This window comes from Artemia franciscana, chromosome 15 (assembly GCF_032884065.1).
Source record: "Artemia franciscana chromosome 15, ASM3288406v1, whole genome shotgun sequence".
NCBI classification, from domain to species: domain Eukaryota; kingdom Metazoa; phylum Arthropoda; class Branchiopoda; order Anostraca; family Artemiidae; genus Artemia; species Artemia franciscana.
In genome coordinates this window covers 17,364,148-17,377,089 of record NC_088877.1, presented here as the reverse complement: position 1 = coordinate 17,377,089, position 12,942 = coordinate 17,364,148, and the positions used below count along the sequence as shown (strand labels likewise).

The 12,942-nt window shown below is 36.4% G+C and overlaps 1 protein-coding gene across 1 annotated transcript in view; it reads right to left on the bottom strand.

Moving 5' to 3' along the window:
- The window catches only part of LOC136036111 (disco-interacting protein 2 homolog A-like), a 255,860-nt gene that overhangs the window by 37,840 nt on the left and 205,078 nt on the right, over positions 1–12,942 (bottom strand). The window contains exons 16-18 of the mRNA XM_065718124.1: positions 11,845–12,071; positions 4,453–4,665; positions 1,270–1,501 (exon numbers count right to left, since the gene is read on the bottom strand). Coding sequence (XP_065574196.1) covers positions 1,270–1,501; positions 4,453–4,665; positions 11,845–12,071 — 672 coding nt within the window. The remainder of the gene's footprint in view (positions 1–1,269; positions 1,502–4,452; positions 4,666–11,844; positions 12,072–12,942) is intronic.

Sequence of the window (12,942 nt, the reverse complement as noted above, 5' to 3'; positions counted from 1 at the left end):
CGTCAAGTTACGACAAAAGCTAGTTTGCGCAGGTAAGTTTTCTGTCGACACTAGCGCCAGTTTTCATTCTTGCAAGCTACCCATGCTCTTTGGAATAAGCAGAAAAAAGAAAGAAAAAAAGAAAAAGAAAAAAAAGTTCAGAGTTTTATTGCAGTCTCGACACGAACTCTGGGTGAAGTCCACGACACTAAGTGCTGATCTTTATGCTTAAAACAGCTAAAAAGACCACTGAAGATAATCTAAATAAGGAGAAAAAAATCGATTTTTCAATCGAATTTCAATAAAAAATTCGGTAACTCCAAAAGGCGGTGGATTAGGTGAATGATCACTTAAGATAATTCGGATGCAAGCAAAATTGGCTTTGGTACCTCGAATGGCATCTTTTATATGTTATAAATTTTACAGTAGAGCAAAAAAAAAATGTATTTTGGGATATAGACAGTTGTTGGGGCTTAGTTGTGTCTACGAGGAAAGCATTTCAAGCATTCAAAGCACAACAATAACGATTTTGATATAAAAAGCCTTATTTCTTAGCCTCTTCAATGAGTACGCAAACATTATATAGCATACATTAGAAAAAACTGGAAACACCTTATCTGAATTCATTTCATTAAACATACCCAATAAATTGAAACAAGTCACCCAAAAGTGCATTTTTTCCAGTTCGCCCTTCCTTCTCGAAAAATTTGGTCTGATCTAGTCCTGAGGAAAGGATTGGATATTTGTACACCTTGTTATTAACTCAACAGCGGACGCATCAACAAGATAAGAGGTGAGTTAACTTCTGGAATTGGATTTCAGCATATCAACTCTTAAAAATGTCGTTTGATAATTTCCTTTGATGAAATTTGAACTCAACAGTTCGGAAAATGAATGTGATTGACGCTCTACGTCCACTGCTGCCACAAAAAAGATTAGTAAAGAAAAACCTGTACCATTGCATACTTGACAACGTTACATCTTTTCAGAACCGTAGTTTGATTTCTAAAAATGTTGGATTATTGGCTATTTTATAGTTGATATTAAACCTGGGTTTAATTCATATATAGTTTTATAACACAAAAAGAAATTAAACAACAACATATAAGATTAAAATGTTGATCACTCACACATTATAACAAAAAATTATTTCTTAAAACAACTTGTAAATTTTGAAGAAGTATATTTTCACAAAAATAGTTGGCTTTTAAACCCATTTGAACTGGAGTAAATAAATACTAATAAAACAAATGAGCTAGCAAAGAAGATGAAAAATAAACAAAAACATACCTTGATGTACTTCCCGCGGCTTCGGTAAATTAGTAACACAAGTGTGTGGACACATTAGAACATTGGCGGGATGCAGTGACCCTTCGAGAAATCTTCTTCGAGTTTCCGATAAATGGATACCACCAAGCGGAGTTTTGGGTAAGTAGTTTGGAGGCACTAAGGCTAAGCAATAAATACCGACTTGATGGATTGAATCAACGGCTTGCAAGACACGAGACATCCACTGAAAACTCTGAAATAAGATAACTTGAGCATGGTTAACGAAACAAAGAGGAGAGGAGAGGGGGGGGGGGTAATTTGATGAAAATCTCTTACTTGCTGGGTCAATTTTACGCAAGGAGACTATTTAGAACAGTATGTAATTATGCTGCAAATTTCCAAAGGAGAAAACCAATAAAAAGGTTCTTAGTTTAGAATAACTTGCTTCCCGACCATATAATCCACCTTGCTAAGCGTAAAATATGCATCTGAATAAATACGGTTCTTGGTTATGGTCATTTTAATTTATTCTGCCCGATAAACATACGTTTTATTTATTAAAGTTTAGCAATAGTTTTGGACAATTTCTAAGTAAGATAGAACTTCTTATTAATGAATATTGTCACTTGAATTCTCAACTGTAACCTCAGCGTAAAAACAACATTTCGAGAATCCATATCTTTAAGCAAATAAACAATTAATGAAACCGTCTACGGAACTCCCTCAAAATGTACCTCATTTTCGCTAAGAACTTCATATAATTTCTGAATTAGATATGATATTTCTATTCTGTGATAACTTATTTTGGATAAGGTTGACTCATCTCTTAAGATTTCTAAGACATAAAAAATGTAGGTCAAAAACCAGAAAATTCAAAGGTCTTTTAAGGTGCTTTCATGTTGTCATATGGACCCTTTCGCAACACCTTAACTCCCTTAGGCCCTCTAACACGTTACATGGTAAAATGACCAGTTTTGCTCTACAATAATTGTGAATCCATACGCTGTAATAATCAAATTATGTTACAGTAGATTTTTTGGAGACAAAGTGATTGGATTCGTCAAACAACATCACTGTATAATATGATAATAAATAAATTGACAGAAAAAAGTAATTACAGAAACCACATACACGAATTTTATTTATACACATACTAGTAGGGAAACGCAAAAGAAACAGTTTTTGCTTTGCTTTTCACACTGAAAACAAGTTGGTGCGAAAAATAGAATATTGAAAACTATTGTTTATTACGTTTAGGCTTTAAAAGTTTTTGTTTTCTGTTTTGTTTGTGCGTGGACGAGTAAGCCCTAGCACGAGAAGATATTCTTGCTTATGAAACCAAACAAGACTTTTTCAATTTTTTTTTACATCAACATGCAATAAGCAAGTCAGATTTTTTTTTTCGTCTTTTTACAAACAGGACGCCTAGTTTACATACAGGCAAAATATCCAAATTGTTTTAGTCTTTCACCTCTTTTCTCTCTACTGGTCGCAGTCTCGTTTGAGGTTTTTTTCGTTGAGTTTTATCTCTCTGTGTTGTTTGTTGTCATGGCTGGCCAGTTCGGCTTAAAAAATTTCACTTTTCTCAAGTTCCTTTTGCCTGGCTTACATCTTCAGTAGAAAATAAACTGCTTTGCCTTTTCTTTTTTTAAGACGACCCAAGATGATCACATGGGGCATATTGGTAGAGTTCACCTAATTAGCAATACAATAAGCCATTCAGTAAAGGTAATTTGACTATCAAAATTGCTATCTTACGTGTCAAGTGAGAGCTCTATTGAGTTTAGCGCGTAAATATAGCTATATCTTCCAGCTAATCTAAACAACCTTTCTAAATAGATCAATCAAATAAAAATATCCAGCAATTCAATCTTATTTCATTCATTCTTCTCACAATGATAGCCATCAACTGATATATTTTTCACGCCGTTTTTGCTGTCCCTCTGAGGTCATTTTCAGTCGTCCTAAATATGGCAATAAAGCGTTATTAGTGCCATCAATTGGATGGAAGAGGGGGGGGGCCTGTGTCTCCTAGGTTTAGCTACTAGATTTTGAAAAATACCTTTTTGGAGGATATTTTCCACCGAAAATGCCTCTTTTGGTACTTTCACTGAAAAGTTATATATATAAAAAAAAAAAAAAAACAAGTTTGCCCATCTATCTAGATACTGAAAAATACATCCCCCCCCAGTCACTACAACCCTAAATTTTCACGAATTGACACTACTGTGCGTTATGTTTCACTTTGAAAGTCCACTCCAGCCATCGTTAATCTGATTTGTTTTCAAATATTATTTTCCAGAAATCTTCTGAGACTTCGGTCATGAGATTTTTCTGCTTTATAATTTGCTTAATGCTGATTCCTTGGTTCCCTACTTCTGTTTCTTTGTAATCTCCCTTCCGTTCTCTCTTTCTTTTCGAGAGCCTGACCAAATACTCATGATTAGATTATCTTCTGTTCAATAGACTTCTAAGCCTGTCGCCAGAGCAAGTAAAGTATGGCTGACTCTGACTTTTTCATAGAATTATATGATTGGCTAAAATTTTTAATTGGTTTAAATCAGCGCTAGCTAAACCTTGGTATTAGTGAATCCCATGGTACATAAACAACCAATTATATTGCACGATAAATACTTGGTACTCAATCATAATATGCAGATTTAAATCTTTTTACCTACATTGCATTTTTGGAGAGAGCAATTTGCAATTTCAAAAACCCTGGTATGCACCAAGACCCCTAAATTTACATAACTGTCTTGGTATTCCTGCTGCTTGCACACTAGCTACCAGTACCATTAGAACGACCCAACAAAGTTCGAACGGATTTTTCCAGAATTGTCATTACAAGCAAGAGGCTCCTCCCTAGGTAAGTTCTCAGTGCCCAGTTCTAGCAAAACAACAACTAATAAGTTTTTAATACGGGACACTTTGAGTCTGTCTGGCTGAGCGTCCGTCCATCACCCACCTGAAGGAAAAAAAAATATTTATAAAATAAAAAATAATAGAAGTTCGGTGTTAAAAAATCCAAATAAGCTCAGTCATAAATCTGGCGGTTAAGAACAACCTTAGGGCTTTTTGAAAAACGGTAGAAAGGGTCGACGTTATAAAACAAGGGCGCTTTTTAGCACACTTGTTGAGTGCATTTTTATCAGCAGACACAGCATTTCTGACTAAAGACGATAAAAGGAGAACAAAGGAGCGAACCTCTTCTTCGCTGCAATCCGGCCTTTGTTCAGCAACAATACAAACTCGTTCATCTCTTAGAACTCGGATAGCAAATACTGCAATTCTGCCTCTATAAATAAACTTCATTGGCTCAACTGCCAGAACTGTGGCTATTAAATCATCAGCATTATGTCGCCTACCACTCACTGTCATTAAACCATCCCTTGAGCCACAGACGAAGACAAGACCACCCTGAAAATAAGAGAAAATTCTGGTGTTTAGTTAAAGTGTTCTAACGGACAAGGCCGTGTCCAGGAAAGGGGGGAGCATAGGATTTGAACCCCCTCTGATATTTTGTCCGAGTTGTAAAAACCTAACAGAAATTCATATAAATACATTTTTGGTGTGATTCTTGTAAGTTCTTTGGTGCAAAAGCAAAGACAAAATTATTAAAAAGAATAAAAAAAACTCAAAGCAAATGGAGATGCTTAGAGTGTCCATAAGCAATATTCTCAAAACCACTGGTCATTAACTATAATGAACTCTTTTATCTGCAAAATCTTATCTATTAGTAGCAACGGGTGGTATTGCTTGTGAACCATTTGTCCTTCAACCTCCTGGATGCTCTCATGCCACAGACACACTTTGCTTTTCTTTTTAAACAAATAATTTTCTTTTCAGAGCATTAAAGAAGAAACCTAATTTAATTAAATTAAAGCTAAGTGCAAAAAAAGTTTTTCCTTCTTGCTCAAGGAAGAGGATTTTAAATATCCTGCATAAGGTTTCGACAATGGCAATTCAAAGGGTGTACTTTTTGGTGAATTACAACACCATTTTCAATGGCATTCAATACACAACACCATTCAATTACAACACCATTTTCAATGGCAATTCAAAGGGTGTACTTTTTGGTGAATTAATACACCATTTTCAATTACAACACCATTTTCATTGACATTCAATACACAACACCATTCAATTACAACACCATTTTCAATGGCAATTCAAAGGGTGTACTTTTTGGTGAATTACAACACCATTTTCAATTACAATACCATTACAACACCATTTTCAATGGCATTCAATACACAACACCATTCAATTACAACACCATTTTCAATGGCAATTCAAAGGGTGTACTTTTTGGTGAATTACAACACCATTTTCAATTACAATACCATTACAACACCATTTTCAATGGCATTCAATACACAACACCATTCAATTACAACACCATTTTCAATGGCAATTCAAAGGGTGTACTTTTTGGTTAATTATAACACCATTTTCAAATCGCATGCAACTAAATGACGCAATGCACGGGGATAATGGAACAGCGCATAGTTCAACTGCGAGACTTAGTCTCCTGTGCTGGGCCTGGGAGTTGAGGGAAGTGGAAGGGGAGCGGCACTTTAATATCAGCGGTGAAGCTGCCCAAAGCAGCCAAAATTGTGTGAAATTCATCATCATCCGCCCAAAAGCTTGTTTATACAATACTACTTTCGTTTGCAGAAACTCATTTCTGACAATTTTAGTAAAAGCCGAGCACCAGTACTTAATTTCATGTTTATTTCATGTGTGTCTAGCGTTTATTATTGTTGTATCATGTTCTGAAATTTATCGAGTAGCGCCTGAGCTAGATAGCAACTTTTCTTCACTATCGCTTGAAGAGAAAATGCACTACTGACGACTTAAGGCAGGCACATGCCACCTTTACTTGATTTCCATTGGGTGTTTAGTGTACATTATGAATTAATTTCCCAAAATAAATTTTCAAACATCTTGAAAAAACATTTAGGCTTGTTTTCACAAATTTTCCAACACTCCTTTTCTCTCAAGGATATCCCCTGACTCCCCATATGTGGACCCCCTCTTATCCCCCCCAAAAAAAATTCTGGAGCTATGCCCATGCTTTAACTCACTAAAATTTAAAAGCATTATAAGCTTTCCATGAGAAGTGAAGCAATTACAATGTTTGAAATATTATTTAGGTTTCCAATTAACTTTTATTAACACAGCAGGTAATTAAGTAAAACCAAGAGGATCAATGCTATGAAATTAATTTTTGAACATAATTTCAGCAGAATTGAGCATTCTTGCCGTTTTTGACACTAAAATAACACCAAATGCAATTATGAGCTAACTTAAAAGAAATTAAGCAATATTTCAGCTCTAATTGAGCCTCGTTAAACATAAGTTATTCATTTGTTTAAATGGTTCCCACCCAAAATATTGCGACCTACTCATTATTTTGATCAACAGTTAAGGTAATATTTGTAAACTAAAAGGTGGGATATAGGATGTTTCATACCTAGGCAGACTGAAATTAAATCGAAGATCTAACGGTGAAGTAGGGCAAAGTTGCTGGGTTTTCAATAAAAGAAGTTCCAGCCAACGGATAGATCCTAGAATTTTTTTTTCTAACTGCTAAACAATGAAAATAAAACTGAAATTTGGTATAAGGCCCAGTGGCGTCAATTCACAAAAACGGGGATGGAGAAAATGTATTTTTAAAAATCTGGGGTGGGGGGGGGGTCAACTCTGTAATTTTTTTTTAAATTTTGTCAATGAAAATACCGAAAAAAGGCACTTTCAATGAAAATGTCCAAAAAAGTTATTTTTCAAAATCTAACGAGGGAGGGACAAAAAAAAATCTAGGGGCACATCGATATTGATACCATCGATAAGGCTTCAGTACATTCTAAAATGATCTTCCAGACCTCTTATTAAATAAGTGGTGTCCCTAGTCGCAGTAGAGAGCTTACTTCCAAAATTTTCTAAGGGCTAAGTTTGAAAGTTGCTGAAATGGTTTGGTCTATACGAGCACATAGGATCCACATTTAAGCGAATCTTAGCAAATCAGTCAATCACAATTCCATCTTACAAGTAGTCCGAATCATGTCTGGACATCTTAGAGATCTAACTTAACTAAGTCCTTTCTCTGTAAAAAAAAAGCATTTCTTTTTTGAAAGGGGGGGGGGAGTGAGAAACAGAGAACTGGCCTAAAGTCATGTAAAAAATCTTCGGCATAAGAATTTCAGAATCATAACTATGACGCAGTAACAAAAGCCATTTAAAGGAGAAGATAAAGATTTAGAAGACTAAAGAGCGAACTTAAAACAAAAGCAATAACCGTCAAAACCATAGCCTCTAAATTAGCAATTCAAAGAGCATAGATTGCAATTTAGCAGCACTTAATTTTGATAATTTGATTAAAAGAATTGAAATATTATTGGCATAACCAACCAAGTAATAAATCAGGGAACTAGATAAACTCCAATGGGAAAAGAAAAAAAACTTAAGATAATAAATGTAAACCTATTCTTGAAGGAGATTACCACTGAGATGAGTCATTTTATGTAAAATTTTAATTGGCGTATGGCAATGACAGAAAGGCGTGATTACCGCGGACCAGTTTGTCACTAACAATTATTAGCAATTAGTGCGCGGATGCAGAAAATGTTAAGCGCAGGAAATGTGATGCTCAGACATTCCCGAAAACGTAAAAGCGGTGCCCTAAATAGAAGTTATAACTTTCTAGAAATGCAAGGAAGCTCGTTTTTGAACGGAAGATGTGTTTTCACCAGTTAATCAACCTCAGATGGTTTATTAGTGCAAAAGCTTATCAGCAGTGATACCACATATACTAACTTCAAAGGATTAAATTGTAAAAGTGAGGGGTAAGGGTATCAAACCTATTAAGTGTAACCACCTTTTGATTGATTTGCCAAAAACTATTAAAATTATTTACTAGTTAAGAAACTAGTTTACATTATACAATATGTGGCAATGAGTTATGACGATAAAATATTTTTTTTAATTGGACAGTCTAAGAGCACAGATGTCCACAAGAGGGAACCTTTAGGCCAGTCTTCCCTCAGCACCCAATATTTTTACAATACCCCCATAATGACTCAAATGTTTCATATATTTCGCCTGATTTCTGCTTCGCTCATATCTTGCTACCCTGCAGATTGCCCCCCCCCCTTGAACGACCCTGTCCCCATCCCTCTCCTGACAGTAGCTTCTAGGTGCGTGCCATCCTACAAATAAACCTTGAACCAACAAGTGAAAAAAAAAAAACATTTTATCAATAGTTATAATGGAGAAACTTTGCACAGTTAAAAACAAATGTTTAAATTTATTTTTAGAGTGAAGAGAAGTCACGTAAAAAAATTAATATTAAATGTACTATACCAAGCACCTTAGTTCCTTCGCTAAAGTTTAGCGTAATAGTGCAAATATTTGGCATACGTGCTATTTCTTTCATTTTTTGGCAAAAATTTCGTTTTCAAGAAACAAACTTACAAAATACCCCTTAAATTATCTCCCTGCATTTTAAAATACTTGTGAGGGGACGGGTTTTTTAATTGAAAAACGCTCTTTTTAAGTATTTTCAGGAAAACAAGAGCTAAGAGCTCATATGGCACTTGTGACGAGCCAAATAGGGCTAAGAGCCAAGAGATCATAAGGTATGAGCTCTAACAAAATTCTATAAATCCATAGATTGATTTAAAAGGAAAATAAGAGGCTTAATGCCGGTTAGGATTTAAAATAGGATCTCTGAGTCACGGTGTCCTTCTAAATATCAAAATTCATTAAGATCCGATCACCCACTCGTATGTTATAAATACCTAACTTTTTCTAATTTTTCCTCTCCCTTTAGCCCCCCACATGGTCAAATCTGGGAAAACTACTTTACCAAGTCAATTTTTGCAGCTCCCTGACACGCCTACCAATTTTCATCGTCCTAGCACGTCCAGAAGCACCAAACTCGCCAAATCACGGAACCCCTCCCCCCAACTCCCCCAAAGAGAGCGAATCCAGTACGGTTCCGTCAATCACGTATCAAGGACATTTGCTTATTCTATCCACCAAGCTTCATCCCGATTCCTCCACTTCAAGTGTTTTCCAAGATTTCCCCCTCCAACTCCCCCAATGTCAAAAGATCTGGTTGGGACTTGAAATAAGAGCTCTGAGACATGAATTCCTTCTAAATATCAAATTTCATTAAGATCCGATCATCTATTCGTAAGATAAAAATACCCCAATTTTCACGTTTTCCAAGAATTCCGGTTTCCCCCTCCAACTCCCCCCAATGTCAAAGGATCTGGTAGGAAAATAATATTAGAGCTTTAAAGCACAAGATCCTTCTAAATATCAAATTTCAATAAGATCTGGTCACCCTTTCGTAAGTTACAAACACCTCAATTTTCAAAATTACCCCCCCCCCCCCAAATCCACCAAAGAGAGCAGATCCGGTCCGGTTATGTCTGTCACGTATCTTAGACAGGTTTTTATTCTTCCCATCCAGTTTCATCCTGGTCTCACCGCTTTAAGTATTTTCTAAGATTTCAGGTTCCCCCCAAGTGCCCCCCCCCCCCCCAATTATGCTGGATCCGGCTGAGATTTAAAATAAGAGATCTGAGTTACGAGGTCCTTCTAAATATGAAGTTTCATGAAGATCTGATCACTCCTTCGTAAGTTAAAAATACGTCATTTTTTCTAATTTTTCAGAATTAACCCCCCCCCCCCTCCAATAGAGCGGATCCGTTCCAATTATGTAAATCACGTATCTAAGACTTCTGCTTATTTTCCCACCAAGTTTCATCCCGATCCCTCCAATCTAAGCGTTTTCCTTCATTTTAGGTTCCCCCACACCAAACTCCCCCCCCCCCCAATGTCACCAGATCCGGTCGAGACTTAAAATAAGAGCTTTGAGACACGATATCCTTCTAAATATCAAATTTCATTGAGATCCGATCACCCGTTCGTAAGTAAAAAATACCTCACTTTTTCTAATTTTTCAGAATTACCCCCCCCCCCCCCGCACTACCCTAAAGAGAGCGGATCCGTTCCGGTTATGTCAATCATGTATCTAGGACTTGTGCTTATTTTTCCCACTAAGTTTCATCCCGATCCCTCCACTCTAAGTGTTTTCCAAGTTTTAGGTTTCCCCCTCCCAATGTCACCAGATCTGGTCGGGATTTAAAATAAGAGCTCCGAGACACGATATCCTTCTAAATATCAAATTTCATTGAGATCCGATCACCCGTTCGTAAGTTAAAAATACCTCATTTTTTTTAATTTTTTAGAATTAACCCCCAACCCCCAACGACCCCAAAGATATCGGATCAGTTCAGGTTATGTCAATCATGTATCTAGGACTTTTGCTTATTTTTCCCACCAAGTTTCATCCCCATTCCTCCAATCTAAGTGTTTTCCAAGTTTTAGGTTTCCCCCTCCCAAATCCCCCCCAATGTCAAAAGATCTGGTCGGGATTTAAAATAAGAGCTCTGAGACACGACATCCTTCTAAATATCAAATTTCATTAAGATCCGATCACCCGTTCGTAAGTTAAAAATACTTCTTTTTTTTCAGAATTAACCCCCCCCCCCCCAAACTACCCCAAAGAGAGCTGATCCGTTCCTGTTATGTCAATCACGTATCTAGTGCTTATTTTTCCTACCAAGTTTCATCCCGATTCCTCCACTCTAAGTGTTTTCCAAGATGTTAGGTTCCCCCTCAAACTCCCCGCAATGTCACCAGATCCGGTCGGGATTTAAAATAAGAGCTCTGAGACACGATATCCTTCCAAACATCAAATTTCATTAAGATCCGATCAATGGTTCGTAAGCTAAAAATACTTCAATTTTTCTATTTTTTCCGAATTAACGGGCCCCCCACTTCCCCCCCCCCCCCAGATGGTCAAATCGGGAAAACGACTATTTATAATTTAATCTGGTCCGGTCCCTAATACGCCTGCCAAATTTCATCGTCCTAGCTTACCTGGAAGTGCCGAAAGTAGCAAAACCGGGACCGACAGACCGATAGAATTTGCGATTGCTATATGTCACTTGGTTAATACCAAGTGCCATAAAAATTGAAAAAACGACAAATTTGTCCATCTCCTAGATTTTGAAAAATATACACACCCCACCCTAAATTTTCGTGAATTAATAGCACTGACTTTATCGGTTTGCTAATCACAATCTGTGTCAATTGTGATTCAATCTTGATTTCTTACTTCAAATTACGAAAAAAACCTAGATTGAACAGAAATCAGCCCAGACTGTGAGAAAAACAAATGAGGAACACGCTAATTTCTCTTTTATGATCACGAATAGTGTACGAAAGTATGTAGTATGTATTATGCATTTACTAACTAACATAATAACTAGTATATCTAGAAAAGGTTCATAGTTGTCTTTAGACCTAGCAGAACCTTGGTGGGATGCACACTAAATATAACAAGAATGAAGCCACTGGTACAGGATTACAAAGTTTTTCCTTCAATTTTGAGGATTGGATGCCTTCACATGGTTCAGTTTAGTTAACTCATAACAAATAAGCGTTTCTTCAATGAAGAACCATAACTTGGTAATCCAATCTTAACTTGAAAACACTAAACAAAAAGACCAGTAAACTCACGGGTCCTAAGAAACCAAGAAGTCCCGTCCTAACAAACTCAGTCTCAGGAGGCAAAGGGTTCCTTTCACCTTCGGTTATTAGCGGCACAATTTTGAATATATTATTTGATAGACCTGGGAGGTTCCAGTATGAACTGCCACTCGCCACATTTGAAACACAAAGCTCTCCAACTTCGTCAGTTTTGCACAATTGCGGTGTCCCATCTATTCTTATAACCGTCATCAAATCTGTGAACATAAATATGTTATATCGGTGAACACAAATATGTCAACATCAAATATGTTAATAAATGCATCAAAAATCTGTTCTGATTTATGCCCTACATTATTCAAATACTTTTCTTTTAATGACAGATTTAGACGTTGTCACGAGGAAATGTCAAAATGATAAGTAAAGATTTTTGGCTCTTGGAGATATTACCTTTTAAATTATTATCTTGGCTATACCTGTGGATTTTTCAGAGATACATATACATAAAAATCAGCAAAACCGTGGCACATCCGAGATCCTGAAAACATTTTTTTTTTCAATCAGCTCTTTCCCAAGGCAAAGCATCGACCCCGTGCAGATTTATTTGACAATTAATTATACCAAGCAGTGCTAATTCAGATTTTTTTTTGGGGGGGGGGGGTATTTTCGACCTTTTTAATGAAGATGCAAAAATACGTTTTTCAAGATACGGAGGGGGGATTAAAGCACATAAAATTTTTTTCAGAATTTTGGGGTAGGGCATTGGCCCCTCCCCCATTGGTGACACTGATTATACTTTATCTCTATTTTTACTCTTGCTACTATTTTACAACCTGTGTTGGCATAGTGCATTGCTCTGTTTGGCAATACGGTGCCCATGGTTCGATCCCAGCTGCCACAGGGTCAGGAGTTGCACAGAGATTATGCATTAGCGTATCCAAGTAATCAAACAGAGGAAGAAGAATATTTCACAAAGGGGAATAATTCATGTTAAAAGGAAAATATGACCAAGTTGTACATGTTAGTCTAAAAACTGTTATAGAATGGACACAAAAAAAAACGGTTATGGAAAAATAAAAAATCGAAATTAACAAGAAGAAAACCATAGCAGATAAAGAACATCCCACA